The 25216-nt window shown below is 40.1% G+C and overlaps 1 protein-coding gene across 4 annotated transcripts in view; it reads right to left on the minus strand.

Annotated features, from left to right (window-relative positions):
• The window catches only part of XPO4 (exportin 4), a 116726-nt gene continuing 91510 nt past the window's right edge, over nt 1-25216 (minus strand). For all 4 annotated transcript variants that reach the window (XM_043574879.1, XM_043574907.1, XM_043574889.1 and 1 more), the window contains 11 exons: nt 24769-24946; nt 18887-19046; nt 18238-18407; nt 16437-16611; nt 13609-13902; nt 12368-12548; nt 10839-10957; nt 9205-9335; nt 8542-8659; nt 8024-8116; nt 1-4967 (listed from right to left, as the gene is read on the minus strand). In XM_043574879.1, coding sequence (XP_043430814.1) covers nt 4770-4967; nt 8024-8116; nt 8542-8659; nt 9205-9335; nt 10839-10957; nt 12368-12548; nt 13609-13902; nt 16437-16611; nt 18238-18407; nt 18887-19046; nt 24769-24946 — 1817 coding nt within the window. In that variant the 3' untranslated portion in view covers nt 1-4769. The remainder of the gene's footprint in view (nt 4968-8023; nt 8117-8541; nt 8660-9204; nt 9336-10838; nt 10958-12367; nt 12549-13608; nt 13903-16436; nt 16612-18237; nt 18408-18886; nt 19047-24768; nt 24947-25216) is intronic.

Below are 25216 nucleotides of genomic sequence, written 5' to 3' on the forward strand. Positions count from 1 at the left end.
TGTAATAAAAATATTTAGTGAAAAGACACATTTTTAACTCCCATTTATGGATTTAAAAAATACAAATAAAATTTTATCAATCTGATATTCAGCTTGTAACTGGCTCAATACATAGCCTTGATTTATTTCCTAAAATCATATTGTAGCATCTTTTGAAAAATTAAATGCAACTTTATACCTTCATTAGTAACGTTAATAGAGGTAAATATTTAAACAGTATACTCTCGTCCCTGGGTCTCTTAAAAAAACTGAAAAGTCTTAGTGTAAGTTTAAAATTTTAATATTTATAAATTTAAAAAATTTTACACGTGCTGAATGGTAGCAGTGCTAACATTTTGTGACCATTAAACCACAAACTCACTGCAATGGAGCTTCTTTCTTTGTACAGAGAACCAAATCACAATCCCAGTACTTGCAACGTGTCATAATTTTATGCGGTAAAAGACACCACTCCAGGAAGCCTGGGCTCAGAACACACTTGAGGTCAAATCCCCATCAGGTCCATAGTGCGGACACAGTATTTTTCATTTCAGGCCAGGAAAATGAGCTATCAGTACATACCTGACAACTCCTAGTAGCTAAGACTGAAAAGGAGAAAACTAAATCTCTCCACCGGTGAGAAGGGCTGGGAATAAGGGAGGAGTAAAACCCCAGTGGATGGGTGGAGGAAGATGGTTTCCGGTGCGGCTCAGGAGTCTGGGGCGTAAACTGCACCTCCCAGTCACCACCAAAGCCGTCTTACAGAGTTTGTCTTTCCAAAGTAGAGCGCCCTACCGGCCAGAAACAGATCCCTTCATCCACCCTCCTTAACACAGAACGGACGGCCATTATGAAGTCTGTAGCTTCACGTGGACCAAACAGATCCTCTGGCGAAGTTCGTCACGGGTTCCCATTAGAACCAGTCAGGAATAGCTCACACTTCTCACATCTAAACCTAAATATTTAAAGTTCAGCCTGAACCAGGGCACTTCAAATCAATTTGAGCTCAGCAATACACCAAACGTGGACATTTGTTAATTTTAGAGAACCAATTTTTAACGAATCCTTAAATGTAGCATTTTACCAAATCAGAGAATATCCATTTACATTTTAAAACAATTTAAAACATTATTATATCCTCAAATCAGCTATGCTGTTTTGTAGAAGAATTTATAGAAAATTAGGTTAAAAACTTACATCCAATCAGTTCCTTATTCTCTGGTTAAAAACAAAAGCAAAAACTCTAAGAAGTACTGAGGTTCCTTGTGCCTTAACAGCTGATATTTTATTCAGGAACCGATATCATAATAATCCGTCAGACATAGCTAACTTAGTAAGGTTTAATGACAACCGCTTCTAACAGTAAGTGGCAAACAGAAACAAGTGGAACTGTAACAGACAAGAGTCTTTTAGGGGTTCAACTGACACTGAATAGCAGGACACTCGAACTTGAAATCCTTGAAACTGAAAGCTAGTTACCTTCAATACTTGAGATTCATACCAACCATAAACAGAAATGGGATATATGGTGCTATTAGAGAGACAAAGACTTGACATCTTGGGAAAAGAGAAAGTTCAATCAAAGACAGCAAGGGGAGTGTTAAATATTGCCGAGTGGGGGCAAATTATAGAGACGCCTGGTTTTGAAGTGAAAACTGAAAAAGGTAGTAACCATCATATCTGAACAGAGTAATGTAATATAATTAGAAACATGGTTTACAACGAAGGCTAAATTCTTTGAAAAATATTGCAAAGTGTTTTTTTTTTTTTTAATGTAAGCTGTCACACTTTAAACCCGACAAAAAACTCAATGCAGTGATGTTAACATGCCCCCCTGTCTTCGAACAGATTAAGAGGCAACAAGGCAGAAAAGACCCAGATAACTGTGTTGAGAAGGACGCTGTCAAACACTGCCAAGCAGTTTGACCCAGGCAGTCACCCGTCCAGATGAACTGTAAAAGCAAACCAATGCTTTTAACAGGGCTACAAGAAGACAGTTACAGGTGCTGTTATATGGATAGAAATTGTGTATGGACCAAGTCCTTAATGATTGTGCCCTGGGATTCTGTAGAGATTGTGCCTTTGGGAAGACAAATGGGCAAGGAAAATAAAAGAAATAAGTCAAATAAAGAATGAATTGAAACGAGAAGTTAAAGGATGCTATACATGAACAAAAGAAACTTTATAAAACACAAAATTCTAAAAATCATATCCTTGACAGTGTCCCTTTAACATATAAAAAGGGGGGCACAAATAATGTTTTTGTTTTTAGAACTCTTTTTAACAACTTAGTTTTAATAGTAAAAATCAATTTACTAGAATTAAGCCAGTGCTCTTTACATCCACTGGGCCAAGAACATTAAAACAAAACCCCAAAAAACTAGCGTCAATAAACATAGCCAAAGACGAAACTGGACAGAGTAAAACAAAAGACCCAAACACTAAACAAATATTCAATAAGGCAAACGTTAACACAAACACCCTGAAAAGAAGTCTTAGCCGTTGCAATTAAAGTGGCATCCCCGTTACCTAGAAAATGGTGGTTGCTTTTTCCTCCAGTTTGCCACTACTCAACGTTCAGGGGACACTGGAAACATTATTTGGTCCAATCTGAAGTAAATCTCACTTTAACTGAAACTGATCTAATGAAATTGCAGGACTATAATAAAATCTGGGCAAATTTAGCAAATACATTTCTGTCTAGGAAGAAGTTATTAAATACGGACACCTTTTTATTTACCAAGGTATTTCTTTCCTACTCATCTTTATTTATAATAATAATCTGATCATAGTTTTGTCATGGCAGACCTACCCAGTCAGTTGTGTATTTCAGTGTCCTTTGGCAAAGGGACTATTCTTATCGAACACACAGATACACACTGCTCACAACTCTCAAGAAAGCATGAGGGAGCTGGGAAACGTAAAACACCAAGAAAGAATATTGCCACAAGTTAAGGGAAAAAAAGAAGAAACCTAAAAATAAATGCACTTGTTCAAAGTGTTCTTAAAAATACGTGTATTTCATGAAGAGCGATCTTAGTTTTTTCCTAGCTGTCTTTTAAGATGTTTTTCCTCCACCTCAGTTATTAGTCAACAATAATCGAATGAAGAGTGACGTTCCTCAAAAAGTTACGGCCTTAGGCTTTGCATTCACTCGTGTCTAACATCACATGCACAGGTTGGATGTAATTTAGATGCTCCAGTTTTGTTAACTGTGAGAAGCACGGAGTTATACAAAGTTCTGCACAGCATCACGTGTGAAGATGCATATACTATATGCAATTCAGATTGAGGACTACGTTCGAAGGACAGTTGAGGCTGTAGGTGTCAAGGACACGGCAGGAGAAAGCCCACCCCTTGGAAGCAGTTTCAGAGCGAGCCTGTGCCTGATTCCTGTCACTGTGCTGTGGGATTTTGACATTGCAGTGGGCAGAGCTTCATACGCCGGCAGTTTATAAATTAGCTTTCATTTCCATAATTTAAGCTGGCACACAGAACTAAGGGGAGCATGGCAGCAGTACAAAAGTCCTGATTAGAAAAATCAAGCTAGAGGATCTAAATGGGAAGTTTTTAATCTCTTAAATTAAATGCACATGGCTCCTGTGAAATGAGGAGAATGTCCACTCTAGCGTAATTATTGCCCCTAATGCCCCAACGTAGAATAGTCTGTATGAATCAGTAATTCACATCCTTTAAAATAGTTATTGCTTAAGCAAGCCATTCAGAATAGATTATTAGCCATGGGCTACGTGGCTGAAGAGAAACATACCCAAAAAGTTAGACTACATACGAATGAGACTTTCAATTCACTCATAAACCCAACATAAATACACGATCAAAAGGGCACCAGATTCATAGCAGCTAACACCCTAAACCAACTCTGAAGCATCAAGACTTGATTTCTTACTAAAACAAATCTGCTCTTTTTTGTATTTTCTTCTTAAAATTAAGGCAATGAAATGGCTACGGTTCCTAAAGTTCTTTTTATGGAACAAAAATACACACCCATTTTCCCCCTCAAGTTCAGGCATCAGAGTGTGACTGGAGGCCTGTATCACACAAAGCCTGCAACGCCAGGCTGATGTTACAAACAACAGAGAGCCAGAGTGTGTGACACAAGAAGCCAGCAAACACCTGATGTTTCTTCTTCCCGCTGAATTACAAACCGAATCATCAAAGGGAGGAAAAGTTTGAAAGCACAAAACCTCGGAAGAGTTTCCACTGTCTTTTGCATTGATTCAAAACTTGTGGGGTGGCAGAGGGGAGGAGCGTGTTAAAATGAAGAGTCCAAGGCCCAACAAACAGAAATTCTGACTCTGAGGGTCTACAGTTGGGCCCAAGAATCTACCTTTTCAACCAGCTCCCCCAATGATGCAGGTGGTCTATGGACAACATTTTGAGAAACAATGCCGAGCACATGTCCATCTAATATATTTAATTTAACAGAAAGTCTACACTTTGGCTAGCCACCTAATGTTTTGATAAGGGGGAAAGGCACTGAATGTGCATTTCATGGTGCCCATATCTGTTTGCACACATACGGAATTGGAAATCTTAGATCACCATTCAAAATCTACAAGACACATATGACAGACTGTGGCTAACACCCAACAGCGGAAGCTGATTCAAAGGTGACCTCTCCTGTTTCACTGCATTACATATCAAACTTTCAGGCTCTCCGAGATCCAAAACGGCCAAAGAACTGAAGAACAGGACAAGACTCAAGTCAGCTTTTAGCAATTCAGTGCACTTTGCAGAAAGGATCTAAATTAAGCATAAAGTTTTGTTGTTTATTTTACACAAAGGAGGCCACCAACATTTGCCATAAACTCTTCTAAACTCTTTAGGAAGGCCATCTTCTGCTTCCGGTCCAGCGTCGGAGGAGTGCTGCTTGCGGTGAGCTTGTTGAAGGCATCTGCTAATCTCTGGTAAATAACCGGGTCTTGCTGACTTGACAGTAATGTTTCAACCAACTCGGAATATTCAGCCTATTGAAGAGATAAAGTGTATACGTAAGAACATTTAGCTTCCTCAAATGTCACACAAGTAGATGATATCAGGTACTACCTTGTGGGATTTCTGAAAGGCAGGGTCTGACAACGGCTCTTCTTCTTTTGCGTTAAAGTGCAACTGTCATATAATATTCTATTAGTTTTGGGTGTACAACACAATCATCCCACATCTAAATACACTGTGAAATGATCACAATAGCTCTTTTTTTTTAATTAAAAAAATATTTTTTTATGTTTATTCATTTTTGTTAATTTTTTTTTTTAACGTTTATTTATTTTTGACACAGAGACAGAACATGAACGGGGGAAGGGCAGAGAGACAGGGAGACACAGAATCGGAAGCAGTCTCCAGGCTCTGAGCCATCAGCCCAGAGCCCGACGCGGGGCTCAAACTCACGGACCGTGAGATCGTGACCTGAGCTGAAGTCGGACGCTTAACCGACTGAGCCACCCAGGTGCCCCTGTTAATTCATTTTTGAAAGACAGAGAGAGACAGAGCACAAGCAGGGGTGGGGCAGAGAGAGACGGGGCGGGGGACACAGAATCTGAAGCAGGCTCCAGACTCCGAGCTTTCAGCACAAAGCCCGACGCGGGGCTCGAACTCACGAAGCGCAAGATCATGACCTGAGCCAAAGTTGGATGCTCAACCAACTGAGCCACCCAGGCGCCCCCACAATAGCTCTTTTTACTGATTTATATTCACTGAAAGTTCACTCTATTCCAGGTACTGTTCCAGCCTTTTACATTAGTAACTCACTTTTCATAACAATCCTATGAACAGCAGTACAAAAAGTACTGTTACTCTCCTGATTCACAGATGGAAGTACGTACACATAGTGAAATTAACATGTCTAAGATCACACTTGCTTTTTTTTAATCTTTATTTATTTACTTTGAGAAAATAAGCATGTCAGGGAGGGGCAGAGAGACAGAGAGGGAGAGAGAGAATCCCAAACAAGCCCCACACTCAGGGCAGAGCCCGACACGGGGCTTGATCCCATGACTGTGAGATTATGACCTGAGCCAAAATCAAGACTCAGACACATAACCAACTGAGCCACCCAGGCAGCCCAAGATCACACTGCTTTTAAGCAAGAATCCAGGCTGCTTGGCTCCTGAAGCCATGTGATTACCAAGTTTGTTGTGTTGTCTCCTCTCTATTTTTCAACCACATTATTAATATTTATTTTGCATTTTATGCATAGTCTAAGTCTGCAACCTGACTCTCAAGCATTTCCCAGGGCTTTCTATAGGCACCCTGTCCACACAGCTCTGAGGACAGCAGACCCGTACAAAGCAGACAGGAGCTGTCTGGGAGGGGGTGGCACAAGGGGAGGGGTATATTTCAGTCCTTTCTCAAGGTGAAGGTGCAGACGTACCTCCAAACCAGTACTGGACTCTGGGAGAAAGGTCAGGAAAAGGGACCTAATAAATATAGGAGCACGGGGGGGGGGGGGGGGGGGGGGGGGGGGGGGGGGGAGATATGTAGTGCTTCTACTTTTAATGCCCCTTATAATAAAGCCTTATACAGAAGAGAGAGTGTGGGGTTAAGGAACATTCAACCAAAACAGCTTTCTAAGATAAGCTCTCTTGAAAAGCAAACGAACAAACAACAAAAACTGGTCTGACACTATTTTTCATTAGTTTCTTGGGATACCATCATGGACCAAAGGGTGAAATGAAATATTAATTGCATTTGGAAAAGAAGAGTAAGGCACTGGACGCAATCCCTGACCCACAACACAAGCAGGGAACCAGGTGGCCGCCCTAAATGCCCTATCCAAGAGACACACCTACTCACAGAAGAGTAAGTATGAACTCCAAATCATTTCCCTGTTCAAAAGACATGGTGGTCCCTCTGGGACCAGACCAGCAGATCTCATGCTAGCCAAACCTAACGCCTTGCTCCCTTTTTCACAATGTGTGAATATGTTGTTGTTGTTGTTCAAAGGCATCTGGAATGCAATGGCCTATACATATGGGGACAAGACATCTATCTTCCTAGCAAGCAACAAGGAAGTAAAACGACACAGAAACCCCACAGACCTGAGATGGGCACCATGTGCAGAGAGGACAGCAAGAACTCAAGCCCCAGAGCACCTTCAGCTTGGAGCGTGGATGGTACAGGAAGTCTACAGGAAGGGAATCTTTAAGCTGTATGAAAAGGCCTGAAAATCCTATCTTTCTCTAAAAAGGTAAATAAAACCAAGCCCTGAGTGCCACTCACAGCAAATGCAATGGACTCTATATACTTTAAGGGGGAAAAAAGGCAAAGCTTTTAACAAAAGCCAATTGCTTAGTCACGCTGGGACGTGTGCATGTGCTAGGGGGTGGGGAGACCAAAAATTGGGGAAAGGAGTGTTGGGAAACTGGGGCAGCTGATGATCTAATATGGTTCTTCTCATACACTTGATGGGCACCTACTCTACCAGAATAGGGAAGGGACAGGTGAGCTAGCGTAACTTTTCTCCCATAACGTTAACCCCAAACAGCGAGTGCGTGCTTCCGAGTCTTTAAAGGCTCAACAAAATAAATTGAAACGATACACTCCCTTCCGTAGTATAATATGAAGCAACACACTTTCCCTACCATGACAGGAAATAATACACTGTTGATTTCCGCACTTTCTCAAGGCAGATCCTCTGGGTCCCCAGCCTTCTTCGTCTGGTCTCCCTTACAAAACTGTGAGTTCCTCAAGGACAGAAACTGCGCCTCTACTATTGTTTCATGTTAATTCTTGGTTCCAAGCACACTTGTTTACAAGGACAAGCTTTAGGGCAGTGATCAATGCAAAGGATGATTCAGAACAGGGGAGAAGGGAAAGTAAGTGCTTATTCACTGACGAACAGCTTGTCAGAAGAGCTAATGTGGAAATGAAGAAATACGCCCTCACTGAAAGCAATTGAAGCACTGAGTCACAGATTCTCTAAGAACTGGGAGTATCAAAGGCCCACTATCTGCACAAACAATCTCCTTGCTGGGAAAAAAAAAAAAGGGGGAAGAGACCCAACGAAGAGACTTGTGCCCAGTACCTGATGCAAGCACACCAACGTGTAGAAAGCTTCACCGGCTGCAGTGGTCATCTCTGTGTTGTGCTTTTGCAAAACCAGCATATCAAAAACCAGCTGAAAGGACATAATACAAAACCTCTAAATAAAAATACATGATGATCATACAATCTCCCATCCTGTGTCTAATCCAAAAAAGGCAAAGAGGGGTGGTAGTTGCTCTTATTTATTAAATAAATCTGAAAATGGAAGAAAACAGCTTTTTAAAGACCCAAGGATTTATAACAACAGAGGTTATTCCTTGCTGTGACATGTGCCATCATAAATGACCAGACTGTTACATTTGCCACGACAGGTTCCAAGAACACACAAGTGGAGAATAAGGTGTCCAGGGAACTGATCTCCAGAAAAGCACAATGAACAGAAAGTAATTCTTTCCTGCCCTCTGAATGACGTAAGCGTTGCCTCATTCGAATGAAGATTTGCAGGCACGAACTGTACCAAAGCAGACGGCTTCGCGACATGCCAGCCGAACATCTTACCTTTAGAAAGTGCCGTGTTGCTAGAAAAAGTGGTGAATCTGTTTCCTGTGCTTTTGCACACTGCTCAGCTAATGGCGTCAAAGCTTCCAGGCAAAGCTGGCAAACTTCCGAACTCATTCTGATCATGAAGGTCAAGGAACAGACTAGGTGTATTTAACTTATAAAAGATTAAAAAATCATGGCTATTACCAAATTCTAGGAATGACCACAGTTAAGTGAGTACCCTAGTGTGCAATATGTCTTTACAGGGTTGCGAGCTACACGACAAAAGGTTTCCAGTGTTTCGGAGAGGGTCTCGGACTGTAGATTTCTAATGTGTTTCTGATATGAGCACACAACTGATAAAAAGCTTTAGTATTCTCTACTACTGGGCAGCTGAGATCAGAGACTCAACAACAGTCGACGACATTACTAATTGGGGCTCTTAATGAAAGAGTGACTTTCGGACCAGGCACCAAAAGCCTTTGGGATTGATCTGTGAACGGAGGACAAGATGAGGTGAACTAATAAGAGAAACACACAATTAGGGCTGTTAGATGACAGCTTTCTTATGAAATAAAACTAAACACAAAGGAAAATTTAAAAATACAAGTTTTTAAAACTTTGGGAGATTTTTTTTTCCCCCCAAGGGATAAATGATAATGATGTTCATTTAAAGGATATGATGTCATGCCTAGTTCTAGAGAGTACATCAGACTTTTAAAAAGATCTTCAGGAAGCTGTGGTATTTTTTCAGGAAAAATCTCACAGATAAATGTGATTAATTTGTAGTACTGATTACAAAGGGTTGGAAACTGAAAAAGAAATATTAAATATTTAGATGCTTAATGATATCTAATTTCTATTTTCATTAATGCAATAAAATAACCAATAAACTTGTAAATATAATGATTTCTCTTAAAAGAATCAAGATACATAGAAAACATAAAGATCTAATTAAATATAAAAATATGTTTCAATAAAGGAAATATTTTAGTAACATGAAAATAATGTACAGTAGAAGCAATTATCTTCTGGACAGTTAATAAAAGCTATCGCCAATTCCAGATAGTCTTGTTTACCTTGAAAAAGTAGACAAAGCAGCCAAATTTCAAATAATCAAATGACCTATAATTAAAACCCTTTTGCAAATGTGTTTATTTGATTTCCAGCATGTTAGAAAAATACAAGAAGGTAATACAGATTAGGATTATGCATGAAATAGAGTATTCACTTCTTCACACTTCTAAAAGTTGGTTGGACAGTCCTGGAAAACTGAAGTAAAAAGTAGGCAATCTACAGTTTAGCAATTCTTAAGAAAATACACATCTAAATGTGTAATGGTTTATTTGATGAGAACCCCCCCCCCGCCCCCCGCCACCAAACCAAAAAACCCTAAAAGAAAGCAATATACAGAGCTTAGGAAACCTCCCCATCCGACTGGTGGCCACATGAACACTCAGCTCACGGGTCACCAATCGTCTCCCAAAGACACTGCTCAAGGAGAGACACATGTGGTCCCCGCCCACTCCGTGGGAATCTGACAGCACCTCCTACTCCTCACTGCAACTTCTAACCACTTCTCAACCGCTATTTTCTTCCTTCCCACCACCGACCTCTCTTTCCCTCTCCCACTCTACCTCGTTCGTGTTCCACACACATGCGCACGCACACACCTCCCTCTTCCTTCCCAGCCATGTCTTTGTCCCCACCCTCACCCTCCGTGACAACTCACGAAAGAGACTCCCTTCTTCTGCGGTACCAAAGGAGGAAGAAAGGGCAGCCTCGTCACCACCACACCCTCAATACTGACTGATGACCCCGAGACAGGACGTCGTCAGAATGCACACAAACTTAAAAACCGTTGGTCTTGGTTTCTTACCATCCCATTTCTACATGGGGTTGCTGGAAAATGCCTTCTGCTGCTCAATCCTTAAAATCAGAGAATGACGTTCAAAAGCACGAGTAGAATACACCTAAACATATAACTTAATTTGCTTAATGACAAATGAGGGAATCAAAACTGCTAACATCAGAATTCAGTTTCTAAAAGAACCAGTTTTTTTTTTCTGTTGCTAATTATCAGTGAAGACAGGACTCTGGGGCAGGATTAAATGAGGGCATGAACCACGTACTGAGCTGCATGCGTGAGTATAAATGACACACAACGGGAACCAGAACCTCTGATTTTCGTGTGTACTTAACAGATAAGCAGGTACTTATACCTCCTTAATTAAATCAGAGGTGTATTCTTGTCTACAACATCTTTGAACTCTGAGCAGACAGTTGGGGTTTTCACATTCACTGTCTTCAATTACCTTCAAAAGATCTTGTGACATCAGGGGCAGAATGAGGTTCACTCCATACAGAACAACATCAGCCGCGGACACAGACCTGTTTGCCGCCTGCCCTGGCTCATGTCCTCTGAACACCTCATCTGTTAAGACAAAAAGCTAGTCTTAGAATTGCAACATCAATAAACCTACAGAGTTACACGTATTCCCATCTTTGTGAGAAAGTAACAAAAGATGAAAACCCCTAAGCCAAAATATATCTATGAGTGGACAGCTGATCAATCTGGCCCTGGGTCATCCCTTTGTATTTCATTTGTCAGGGTCTCTGATGCAGTATTCCGTGTTCACATTATTATTCTACAATGATGGAAACTAACGCTTCATGTTTTAAAAAGTAGAATCGAATCTACTCACAAGGAAGTTACACTGTGAGTTAAATAATTTCCACAGTAATATTTATTTTATCTATTAGGTGTGTGAAATTTTTCTATGCTGAAGAGGAATGAGGGGAAACAGAAATTAAAATGTTATAGAAGATGGTAGTTAATAAATAACTACCAATATTAAAAAGGCTTATTATCCTTAATCCATATAAAATGCATACAAATTAAGAATCCTCCTAAGACCTAAATAGGTAAATGAGGAAAATCCACAAACATCTATCAAACCCAAAGCCTAATGAAAAACAGTTCACTGCAATCATTAATGAAACAATGGAATTTAAAAAAAAAATTTTTTTAACATTTATTTATTATTGAGAGACAGAGGGAGACAGAGTATGAGCAGGGGAGGGGCAGAGAGAGGAGGAAACACAGAAACTGAAGCAGGCTCCAGGCTCTGAGTGGTCAGCACAGAGCCTGATGCAGGGCTCGAACTCACAAACCATGAGATCATGACCTGAGCCCAAGTCAGACACTTAACCAACTGAGCCACCCAGGCGCCCTGAAGCAATGAAAATTTTTAATGAATAGTTAAAAAAAAATTTTTTTTTCAATGTTTATTTATTTTTGAGGGACAGAGACAGAGCGTGAGTGGGGGAAGGCAGAGAGAGTGACACACAGAATTAGAAACAGGCTCCAGGCTCTGAGCTATTAGCACAGAGCCCGATGCGGGGCTCGAACTCACAAACCGTGAGATCACGACCTGAGTGGAAGTCAGAAGCTTAACTGACTGAGCCACCCAGACGCCCTTTTAATGAATACTTCTGACTCATTACATTAAAAATGACTTTTAAATGATAACATTTAAACTTTTTAACATTCATTTATTTTGAGAAAGAGGAGAGAGTGTGTGACTGTGCATGAGCAGAGAGAGAGAGAGAGAGAGAGAGAGAGAGAGAGAGAGAGAGAGAGAATGAATCCCAAAAGCCGGCATGCGCTGGGAGTGGAAACCTACGTGGGGTCTGTCTCATAAAGGTGGGAGCCGGACGCTTAACTGACTGAGCAACCGAGGCGACCCCCCCCCCCCTTTATTTATTTACTTAGTTTTATCTTCCTTTGCTTTACAAAAAAGATAATTAAAACGAAATTTAAAACCCTCACACCTCACCTTACCTGTATCGCTAAAATCTATGAATTCTTTTGACAGAAGGTTAGTGAGAAGTTCCATGATGAGAAGCAGGTCTTGGTACTGTTCTTCCTCTGCTGTAACATCTATTCTTTGCCGCCCCAAGTTATTCTTAGAATATACTTGCAGCAAAGTAAGGCAGGCTTCATACAGGTTCATAGCTTTGGACTGTAAGAGAACGTGCATAAATCATACTTAGTTGGGAAAAAATATCAACCCTAAAAGAAACTTGAAATTATAATCTAATAAATTTACTCTGGATCCCAACAGTAGCTCAAACACTTGTTTGAAACTCTTATAAAACATTAAACTCTGATAACTCTTATAAAACAAAAAAAATGAAACAGCATGCATTAAAGATGGCAGTTATGTTTTAAAAATTAGCAGTTTTCTAACAAAATTTGACATCCATTTTTTTTGTTCACTTGATAATACGTACTAGACAGATAATAAGATTTTGGCAACAGAACTGTTTTACTTCTGCTATTTACCTCTGTGCATACTATTTATTATTTTCAGATTTAAAACTGTTTAACTTGCAAAAGCAAAGTGTACCAAACCATGGTCTTAAATATCAGAATGGCAATGGCCTGCCCTCTCCGTCATGCATCTACATTTGCAACATTTATAAAATAACCTTACTTTTGAGCAAGTGCCTTTGATCTAACAGCAACAACAACAAAAATTTACAACTCAGGAACCCACATGAAATGATTTAAAACAAGATTTATGCTAATCTACAGACAAATACAAATATATTCCTTTAAGGCAGTTTTAAAACAGCTTTCTAAATGATTTCTAAACAGGGTAAAAAGTGTACCTGTGGTTACTGATTATAAAAGAATTTAGCTTGTCTAAATTATCCATTTGATTTATAAAGCAAAGATACAAACTGTCATTTAAAATTTTGAGCCTCAAGAGTTTCAACAGACAGAAATTGATTACATTTTTCTACTATTTGTCTTATCAAACACGCCTCATTTGAATGGCTTTGACTGAATAAAATACTATATCTCAAAGAAATTACTGGTTTTACCAACAGTTTTAGGTCAGAATTGACTTTCCTTCAACAAGCCTTCCCCTGGATTTTGAGTTCTTTTGAAAAGTTCTGAAGTCTTTTTGAAAACTCCTTTGGATAACATTCACAGAATTTAAAGGAAAGTGTCTGTTACTTTGTTATACTTTCAGGAGTTCTAATCCGAAAGAGGAAAAATTAGAAAGTGCTTACCTCTCCAAGATAGCATATCTGTTTATGTGCAACTTCCACAAAAACTTCTATTATGAGATTGACGGTCTCTGGGGTATTTTTGTAAACTTCCATCAATCCAATGCAATTGGTAAGGAAGTCCATCAAAAAATTAAAAAGAATTGCTACGTTGTCAATCTGGGTAGCCTCCGCAATGCCACACAGGGCCTCCAGCGTGGCCGTGATCTCCTGCTTGACTTCCTCCTGCTGGCACATCTGCTGAAAGTTTTCTTGATTTATCACTCTTAAGAATCGCTGCTGAAGTGGCTGAAGGACCTGTCAAGTTAAAGCATCATTCTCCTAAAAGTTTAATTCCCACGATCCGTTTCTTTCAGCTTTACTCCCTCAACCTGGAGATGTCCCTTCCAAAACATTTCTGAAAGCACCGAAAACAATGATCGGAACTACAGGCTATGTTCCCCATCACGAGGGGACGCGTAACTTCTAACCTACAGAAAGAACGAACACACAGTACACTGGTCCTTAGGGAAACGGAAATCAAAACCACAAGGCGACATCACCTCAGGTCTTTTAGAATGACCACCATCAAAAAGACGAGACAGAAAGGCTGGCAAGGATGTGGAGAAAAGGGGACCCCTGTGCACTGTTAGTGGGGGTTGTCAACTGGGGCAGCCGCTAAGGAAAACAGTAAGGAGGACCCTCAAAAAATTAAAAACAGAGTTACCATATGACCCAGTAATTCCACCGCTGGGAATATATCCAAAGGAAACCAAGACAGCACTTAATCAGACGTCTGCACCCCCATGTTCACTGAAGCATTATTTGCAATGGCCGAGACATGAAAAAAACCTGAACGTCCATCCGTGGATGAATGGAAGGAGTTGTGATACATATGCAATCACACAGTTAGCCGTACAAAATGAGGCAATCCTACCATTTGTGACCACACGGATGAAGCTTGAGGGTACACGTTAAGTAAGTCTGACAATGAAAGACAAATACCATATGATCTTCCTTAGATGAGGAATTTTAATACGATAAAACAATAAAATAACAAAACAAACAAAAAATCCCAACTCTCAGAAGAAGATCTGTAGTTGCTACGGTGGGGGTGGGGGGAGGTGGGAAAAGGGGGATTTGAACTTCCAGTTGTGAGATAAATAAGTACTGGGAGTGTCACGTATAACATGGTGACTATAGGCAAACACTGCTGTGTGACAGATAGGAAAATTGTTAAAAGGGTCGATCCTCAGAGTTCTCATCCCAAGAAAAGAATTTTCTTTTGTTGTTTCTTTTCATTGTACTTATATGAGATCGTGGATGTTGACTGAAGTTCTTGCGGTAATCACTTCATAATATATGTAAGTCAAACCGCTATGCTGTACACGTTTTGAACTTGCGTAGTGATGTCAATTACCCCATGAAAGTGGAAAAAGTATTATTTATGGAAAAGCAAATCAGCACATGCTATCACCTCACTTTCTAAAGTAATTTAGGTTCCAAAAACCACAAATCACGGAACATGACTTACTCAATGCCATTCACAGAATTCTGTCACTATCATCATCGCTTTCCAGTGGATTAACCTCCCCCCTCAAAAAGATGAAATTTAAGTCTCCAAAGGGTCAGAGAGTAAGTATCAACTTTGAAGAATATGTCAACTCTGGCCCAACTATCCAATTACAATTTAGTACAGAAGCAGCCATAGATACAATACAAACAATTGAACATGACTGTGTTTCCATCAAACTTTACTTAGAGAGAGAGACAGCAGGCCGATTTTGGTCCGTGGGCTCCAATTTGCCAAACCCTGTTCTACATTCAGCTCTGGACTGTTTTTCTCCTTTCCAATTTCTCTTGGCATAGAGTATAACTTCAGAAAATCAGTCCTGTCCTGAGTGAACATGCATATTCATGAAGATATCTTAATTCTAAAGCTATACATATGATAATACAATTGTTTAAACTAGAAATATATGGCCAGCCTGGTTTTCTTCTGGTCTGAAGTCACAGATGACTGCCAAATTCTGTTACTGTGTCCCTTCTCAGACATTAAGAGCACTCTAGTCACAAGGATCATAGGCCTGGTTCCTGACTTAAATCTAACTTACATAATGCAATGTGTTCACAGTGGTTATTGGTTGATTATGCATTCCCCCCACCCCCGCAAACTGATATGTTGAAGTCCAAATCTCTAGTACCTGAGAATGTGGCCTTATTTGGAAACAGGGTTGTTGCACATATAATTAAATTGAGTTCATTAGGGTGGGCCACTAATCCAACGACTGGTATCTTTACACCGAAATGCACACATGGAGAATATCATGTGAAGATGAGATTATGGTGATACTTCTAAAGCCTACCAGTCAACCACCAGCAATTTGGCAAGAAGCCTGGAACAGATTCTCCTTCATAGCCTTCAAAAGGAACCAACCTACCGACACCTAGACCTTGGATTCTGGTCTACACAACTCCAAGACAATACATTTCTGTTGTTTGCTCCACTAAGTTTGTGGCACTTTGTTACAGCAGCCTTAGCAAACTAATAATAATAATTTGCACCTCCTCATTCAACAGAAGCGGATATTTCACTGATTCTTTAGGCTCTCATTTGAGTTGTGGGCAAAAATGTGCCCATACTACAGAACGTTTGACAAAGTCATCACATATGCAGATATGGGCAAATTATAAGATGGTACTTGTAAAATAATAAACTTCAACCTATTCCATTATAAAGGGAAAAACATTAGAGAAGGTATGACTGAAATGTTTCTGTCTCCACAGAGTATTTTATGCCACCACATAGGGTAAAACATAAGAAGGTCGATCCAAATAAAGGAAACTATTACCTCGGTCCAATACTGCTGTTTGGTTTCTGTGTCCATATGTGCAAAACCACCCAAGACAAGAGCCTTCATCAGTGTCCTCTGCACGGGACTTGACAGGAAGTTCAGAGGTGGGCTTCGACTTGCAAACTGCTTGGCTAAGTTCCACCAGTTTTCACACTGAATCACTAAGTTTGCTCTAGAAGCAGAAGTAACAAAACAAAAGACGTATTACTTTACACTGCGTGTATACCGAGTAAACAAAAATGGAAGGTAACTGAATTTAATTAGTTTAAAAAAAAAATTTTTTTTTTAACGTTTATTTATTTTTGAGACAGAGAGAGACGGAGCATGAACGGGGGAGGGGCAGAGAGAGGGAGACACAGAATCCGAAGCAGGCTGCAGGCTCCAGGCTCTGAGCTGTCAGCACAGAGCCCGACGAGGGGCTCGAACTCACGGACCGCGAGATCATGACCTGAGCCGAAGTCAGCCGCTTAACCGACTGAGCCACCCAGGCGCCCCTAATTAGTTTTTAAAGTATAGTATATAGTAAACTGATATAAACTTTGGAGTCACACAAGTCTGTGCTCAAATCCCATTAGTTGTTTGACAATGTAAAATTTATTTACTCTCTTATTTAGTTACCAGATCCGTAAAACAGGGTAACAACGGTAATAACAGCATTAACTCTCATGGCTGATATGGATACTATAACTAAATAGTTACAATAAAATTAAATAAAATACTATATATGAAATGCTTGAAACAGTACAGTAAATTACAAGAACTCAATAAATAACAGTCAATGCTAAGAGTAGTAACAATCACATTCCTATATAGTAAGAAAAATGTTTGGGGGTACCTGGGTGGCTCAGTTGGTTAAGCGTCCAACTTTGGCTCAGGTCATGATCTCACAGTTCGTGAGCTCAAGCCCCACACTGGGCTCTGTGCTGACAACTCAGAGCCTGGAGCCTGCTTCAGATTCTGTGTCTCCCTACCTCCCTCTCTGTCCCTCTCCTGTTTGTGGTCTCTCTCTCTCTCTCTCTGTCAAAAATAACAAAAAAGAAAGAGGGGACTGGGGGAGAGAGAGAGAGAGAGAGACACACACACACAGAGGGAGGGAGAGAGGAGGAAAAATTTCCAGAGTTTGTTGTAGAAAACACTAAAACTCTTAATTTGCAAAATTATTAAATTATCAAGTTTTTCTCACCTTTATTTTTATTGTTTTTTAGGTTTATTTATTTTGAGAGAGAGAGAGAGAGAGAGAGAGAGAGAGAGAGAGAGAGAGAGAGAGAGAGAAAACAAGCAGGGGAGGGGCAGGCAGACACAGAGAGAATCCTAAGCAGGCTCTGTGCTATCAACGTGGAGCCCAATGTGGGACCCGAACTCATGAACCATTAGATCATGACCTGAACCAAAATCAAGAGTCAGACGCTTGACCGACTGAGGCACCCAGGCGCCCCAAGTTTTTCTCATCTTTAAAACAGAATAATAGGATATCTGAAAAAATTGAATGAGACTACTCAAGTGTATTAAAATGTTTTTAAAACTATAAATTACTAAACACATATGTTTCTCATAAGAGTCTTTGATGCCAAATCCTTGAATAGCCAAAGCAATCCTCAATTGTACCATGAGAAAGCTCTATTTACATTTATAGCAATAATATGATATTGACTGTGTCTTTTTTTTTTTTTTTAAACACATTGCCCCCAAATGTAGGGTCTATTTGCATTTAGGACCATGTAACTGTTTGCCACTTGAAAGACCACACACACACACACACACACACACACACACAATCAGCCTCCAATAATCACCTTACCTTTCTCTTCTTTCCACCAAAGTGACAAGGAGCTGCACAGTGTCATTTGCAAGGTCCTGCTCACTACTCCACACTGAGAGGTTACTGATGACTTTTTGTAAGAGGTAGCCAATAATCCACTGAGAACCTTCTGTATCTGCTCCAAATGCTGTACTGAACGGCAGACTTATCTTAAAGGAGAAAACAAAAATTTTAAGGTCAGAAAGATCAGCTCAAAAAGAAGTGCACAGAAAAATCAAACTGAAGTTAGCATCTAAATCTGGAGTACCGTTTACTTCGCATCAATTTTATAAACGCATTCATTTCTGGGAGTCCAAAATAAAACCTCCTCAATCCACGGACATCTTCCAATGTGAGTTAACTTTACTCTCATTAACACACTAACATGGTGTTCATACCAAACACAAAGAACGTAAATTAATCCATTCCCACTAGTAATCTATAAATTAATATGGTCAAAATAAGCTGAATCAAACGATGTGCTCTAAGGAAAGTTATTAAAATCGTACATCGTTCATACAGTTCTCTTCAATGTGGAAGATGTTCAGCTCTTAGTTACATCTCGATGAGAAAATCACCAAGAAAAATATTCTCATTTCCACAAGTGTCGAATTCATAAATCCAAACAAAGCCAGTTTTATATTCTGACCTGATCGTATAGTTTCTCATCCACCAGGAGGTAAGTCTTTGCCCAGCGTTTTAGGAACCAAACAATGTCTTTGCCCATTTGAGGGCTTAGGAGGTGAGTGAGGTCTGCTCTTATTGCTCGAGATTCAACCTCTGAAACTCTGAGAACAGCAGATAATAGCCTGTAGGCATAAAAAAGAAGTCGTTTATTCTTCCATTTATTTGGCCGTCTAATAATATTTGTTTCTGAAAAGTCCTTTTTGTTCTGTTTTCAACTCTCTGAATTTAGGCCAGCCTATAACTTGAAATTTTCATCAGCGGGATGAAAGTCCCCGTTCATTGCTGACCCTTCAGAAGCAGGAAACAAGACTCAGTCATGGGTAGAGACATCCGTCTGTGGAAGTCTCAGCATTACCATCCACAGAGATTTTTCACATTCGAAATGGACAGATACGTACAAGTAAAAGTTCAGAGTAAAGGCTACATTCTGCAGCCCTTCGTCACTACTTCACTCCACGGTTAGCACTGTTTATTTTGATACATTTGTTATTTTATGGTGGAGGGTCTGGTAACTGACTTACCCAGAATGCTCTGAACATTAAATCTTGCCTCTAAATTGGACAGTCCTATATACTTCCTAACAAACTTGATTCTTAGTGGTATTTTTTTTTCAACGTTTATTTATTTTTGGGACAGAGAGAGACAGAGCATGAACGGGGGAGGGGCAGAGAGAGAGGGAGACACAGAATCGGAAACAGGCTCCAGGCTCTGAGCCATCAGCCCAGAGCCTGACGCGGGGCTCGAACTCCTGGACCGCGAGATCGTGACCTGGCTGAAGTCGGATGCTTAACCGACTGCGCCACCCAGGCGCCCCCTTACTGGTATTTTAAAATGCAAGTCTTGCTAAAAAAATTATCCACGTAAGCGTGCATACTGTCCTCTCCTACACTACATAATTCATACGGCTGTGTGGTGCTAATAACGGCATGATACGCAGAGAAGTTAGAAAGTCTTGTTCCGGGGGTGGGAGTAGGAGAGAAGAGACTCCGAAGTGATCCATATGTAGCTTGACTTGAGCTAAAAGGCAAAGAGGCTGAGGATGCCATTGAAAGGATCCATCTTAGCATCATTTTATAGATGTCCTGCCAAGACCGGGACCCTAATCACCTGAACCTTGGCTTCTGCTACTTCTCTTTACTGTTCTCAAGATGACTAAAAGTATCTCCCTGTAATGAAATCTTACATTTCAGTTCTTTGTCCAACTGTGTATCTCGAAAGTACTAGATACTATTTATCGCCCTATCCTTTTGAAATAATTTCTCCCCTTGAACCGCACAGGTTTTTAAGTTTCTACCCCCAGAACATCCCTTTTGCCTATATAACACCTACTCCCTATACTACCTACCAGTGCTCAAATTTTCAAAAATTATTTTAGGGTGGATATGAACGAAAATACTCCAGGACCTCACATTACATTTAAGTTAATGTATCAGATTTTTCCCGTAAGAATAGTTTCAAATGATATAATCTGCAGCCTAACAGAATTTGAATTAAATAATTACAGTAACTTTCTAAATTTGTGCACAGGAATTTAATTATCAGTGTTTTGGTACCCACCATCATCCATTTGAAAAACAAGTTTTTCTTTAACAGTTGGAAACGTAATACATTCTTTTTCTCCTTAAATTTTTATTTCTTTTCCCCGCAGGTTATCTTACTGTAATACATTTTTATAGTCATTTTTATTGATCATACCACATCCATCTCTGAAACAAATGTCTAGTTATTGAAAAGTCATTTTAAAAAATTCCCAGTGACCGTAAGACTTGGTTCTAAAATGTGTTTTGGACTTATTAGTATACAATTGAGTGAAGTATAACACAAATTTAAATTATTAAACATAGGGGTGCCTCGGTGGCTCGGTCAGTTAAATGTCTGACTTGGGCTCGGGTCATGATCTCGCAGTTTGTGATTTCGAGCCCTGCGTCAGGCTGTGCTGACAGCTCAGAGCCTGGACGTTACTTGAGAGTCTGCGTCTCCCTCTCTCTCTCTCTGCCCCTCCCCTGCTCACGCTCCTTCTGTCTCTCTTTCTCACAAAAATATAAACATTTAAGAAAGTTAAAAAAATTTATTAAACATAGAACTAAAATTCTATGCATTTGTGAATGAGATTAATGTACCAGTATTTTGTTTTTCCAAATCAGTTCATGCATCTGTGAAAAAAAATGGCTAATTAAAAAATAAGTTATTTTAAAAAAATTAGCAGCCATGAAAAAAAATATATATATATATATAAATTCCTTATTCTTAGAATGAGACAGAGTTGAGCATAATTTGATTTGATTCCTTTTTCATTTTTATAGAAACACTGAGAAAACCTATTCACATAAATGGAAAAAGCAGTTTTAAAATAGCAGGGTTCCTCAATTATCTGAACCTAGTTTTATGCAAAACATCACGAAGATCTACTATCAAAAACTATTTTTAATCATCTCTTAGCTGACAATTTGATTTCTTGAGTCCCGTAATGCGAAGGGCTGAAAAGCTCCCGACCTGTAAAGTCCGTGTCACCCGCTACTCGGTCACTCACTCCCGACACCACACACTCAATTCGGAACCGTCGCTTTATCTGGCACCGCACGCTTTGACGCACCTGCCTCTCCGTTACGTGAAGACTCAGAACGAGCAAGAGCCTTGCCTTTCTCTGGCAAAGCAGGAGCAACGTAAAGCAGCGCGGGCTCCTGCGGCCTCACTGCCACAGCCCGTCGGGCGAGCAAAATCCCACGGGGCCGCCTCCGACAGAACCTCTCACAGCCACCTGCCTCTTTCCACCCCCACTTTTACCAGTGGAAACGCTTCCTCACCTGCCTGGTCGCCCTTTGAACCCACCTTCCACGGTACAATCCTGCTACTACCGTCTGGCCGGTCCACCTGCCCGTTTCCGACGTTCTTCACCACTTTCACTCCTACCTCAGTCGCCCGATCCCCAACGCCAACCCTACTTCTCCACCTCCGGAAACGTCTCTCCCCTCCGCGTTCACACGTGAGCCACACCACACTTCCTCTTGCTTTAGGCCATGCTCTCCTCCCAGGCCTCGGCCTCTGCTGTTGCCGCTGCCTGGAATCCTCTTCACCTTTTGCTGCATGTTGCAAACTCCTACGCATCCCTCAACTATCTGCCTAAATAAATAAATCTCTCCAAAGCACCCCCTGATCCTTCCCCTGCCAACAGGTTAGGTAAACCCAGGCGCTCCTCTATCCCTCTTATCAGACTCCTGTTGCATCCTCAGATCCTGGCATACAGGGGAGGTGAGGGAACAACTCAAAACATTTTTGTAATTAAAGTGTAGTTGACACACACATGTTACATACAAAACATTTTTTAATTGTTGATAATTCCAATTTCTTTTTTTTTTTTTTTTTTAATATTTATTCATTTTTGAGAGACAGAGAGACAGAGTGTGAGCAGGGGAGGGGCAGAGAGAGAGAGGGAGACACAGAATCCGAAGCGGGCTCCGGGCTCCGAGCTGTGAGCACAGAGCCCGATGTGGGGCCTGAACCCACGGACCGTGAGATCATGACCTGAGCCGAAGTTGGATGCCTAACCGACCGAGTCACCCAGGCCCCCCGATATTTCCAATTTCTAGTCCTACTTTAATTTCTTAAGTATGGTATCTAAACATACTTCCTATTTCAGACAGCACCCACAGTTTCCCATACTCTACAAATTAATCTTGAATTACCTTTGCATTCATAAACCAAAAGTCTGCAAAATGAGTCAGAGCTTGTTAGTTTCTCACATCTGCTATTATCACTCTGATTCAGACCACTGTCATCTTTCTCTTGGATTACTACAACTAGCCTCTTCATTGGTCTCCCTGCTTCCATTTTTGTCCTCCTAGTTTACTCTCAGTGCAGCAGAGGAATCTTTTTGCACAGTTCTGCTCAAACCTTACGACAGCACCCTCCTTCATTCAGAGCAAAGGCTAAAGCCTTGATCTGATATCCCTCTGTTTTCCCTTCTATCTTGATCTCCTGACAAAATTCCACCTCGTTCTGCTCAACCCACAATGGCAGTTCTTACTATTGCCTGAATATGCCAGACGTGCCACAGGGCCTTAGCATTCCCTGTTCGCTCTGCCTGGAATACTCTTCCCCAGGCCTTCACGGCCTCCCTCACCAACCTCAAGTCTTTGCTGACAAGTCACCTTCCAAATGAAGTCTGTTACTGATTACACTACTTAAAATTACACACAGTCCCCGAATCTGTGCTCCAAATCCCCTCACCCTGTTCAGTTTCTTATCTAGAGCACGTAGTCTTCTAACACTATTTTTCCTTCCTTCCTTCCTTCCTTCCTTCCTTCCTTCCTTCCTCCCTCCCTCCTTCCTTCCTTCCTTCCTTCCTTCCTTCCTTCCTTCCTTCCTTCCTCTCATCCATTCATTATCTTTCTCCTACAAGGAGCTTTAAAGGGGGAATGATTTTTGTCTGCTTTGCTCACTGATGTATCCCAAATGCCTACAACAGTACCTGGTACTCAATTAATTATCTGTCACAGGATAAATTCTTCAAGAAATGTGAACTTTTTTACAAACAAGGAATGTTTCTCTCATATGCCTTTCAATTTCACATTAATTCTTTGGACTTAAAAAAAAAATAGGGTGTTTTTTTGTTTTGTTTTTTTTTGTTTTTGGTTTGTTTTCCAACCCTCCATAGTCTGTGCTCTCAGATACAAAAATATTTTGCTCCCACACTGATACCTTAGACTGGCAAAAATTGAAAAAGCACTGAAAATACAAGGAAAGCATACCTGATGGTACTGCCCAGGCAAGAAATATGACAAAGAATATAATATGACAGCCCTCTGAAATGAGCTGCCTTTGAAATTAACATTCACCATGAATCAAACCAAAGCAAAAGCAATGATTTTCACAAGCAATTAACCTAGCGCCTATAGTAATCCCCAAAAGAAGAGATAAAAATTTTGCAAAAATAGAGCATTGGTATTTTATTTCAAACAAGAAAATAAAACAATAAAGGAAATAAATTCCTAAACATTTCCTTGATAGTTCATTAAAAAAAAAAAAATCCTGTTTTCTACTGCACAGGTATAAATGATATCCATGTATTTTTGAATTAAATTAAAAAGATGAAGGGGATAGCACCCTGCTTGAGTTACTGATTCTGCAATTGACAAAAACCAGTGTTATTTCATTATTGGTGTATCTGCCTGCAACTTAACTTTAAAGATACTGAAATTTCAAATGTTGGTTTTAAATCCACTTGTAGGAGGATATTCGGTCTAGGTTTATCCTTCCTTAATTTCACCATTAAGAATTGATGAAAATTTTGCCACTACTCCTAGGAAGATCAAAGTGAATTCTCATTTGAGGCACACCATTGTCTTCTAACTTTACCTGACAGGACACTCAAGTTTCACATATTCAGAACAAATACTTCAGTTTTATAAGGTAAGAATCATAGTTTTCCTTCAGAAAGCCACTGAAATGTAGTTTTAGCTTTATGAACAATAAAAACTTGCCAATGTTCACCTGGTGTCTAGGAGGCTCACAGACTTTGATTCACTCATTTAGGGCACCTGCGCCACATCAGCACTGCTTTCTGATGGCCAAGGGACATGTCCCTTCAAACTTACACTGTATCCAGAATAATTTGACAAGTGTTTTCCTCAGTACAGGATATAGCTGTCAATTCTCACCAGAGTGGCACTGCTTAAATATACCGAGTACTTGCCATCCTTGTTTATTTCAAGGCTTCTCCAAGTTTTATTTTCTTTCACGTATCAGATTTACAATGTGGCCAACACAGGAGTCATCTACCCATCAACTCAGAATTTACTTAAAACATTATCAATTACAAGAGCACAGCTATAGAGTTCATATTACCTAATCACAGAATCTGTTCTGTTGTACCCTGGGATGGAAGAAGCCTTTTCTCCTGGAGATCCCAAAATTTGAAGTGTTGTATTAATGTCAACTTCAGATGAATGCTTAATGGAATATTCCATTATTTCTGGAGGTATTAGCGGAGTCTCTCCCTGAGTATCATCAGCTAAGAGGTAGCCTTCAGTTTAAAAAAAATTAAAAACGAACACTTAACAAATCTACATTTATCAAATTGCACTATAAATGTTCTCAGTTTTATCTGATTTACATACATATTAAGTTGATGTAAAAGTAAATTATAAATGTTAATGTTAATTTCAAGTTTGATGAGTAGAAACTATTTCTCAGATAATTAACTCTCAAAATACAAAGGACAAATATTTTATTCACCAATTTTATAATTCATACTGATAGGTAGGCTTTTTAATCTACTATCTTTTAATAACTT

Source organism: Prionailurus bengalensis, chromosome A1 (genome assembly GCF_016509475.1).
Source record: "Prionailurus bengalensis isolate Pbe53 chromosome A1, Fcat_Pben_1.1_paternal_pri, whole genome shotgun sequence".
In the NCBI taxonomy this organism is placed as follows: Eukaryota; Metazoa; Chordata; class Mammalia; order Carnivora; family Felidae; genus Prionailurus; species Prionailurus bengalensis.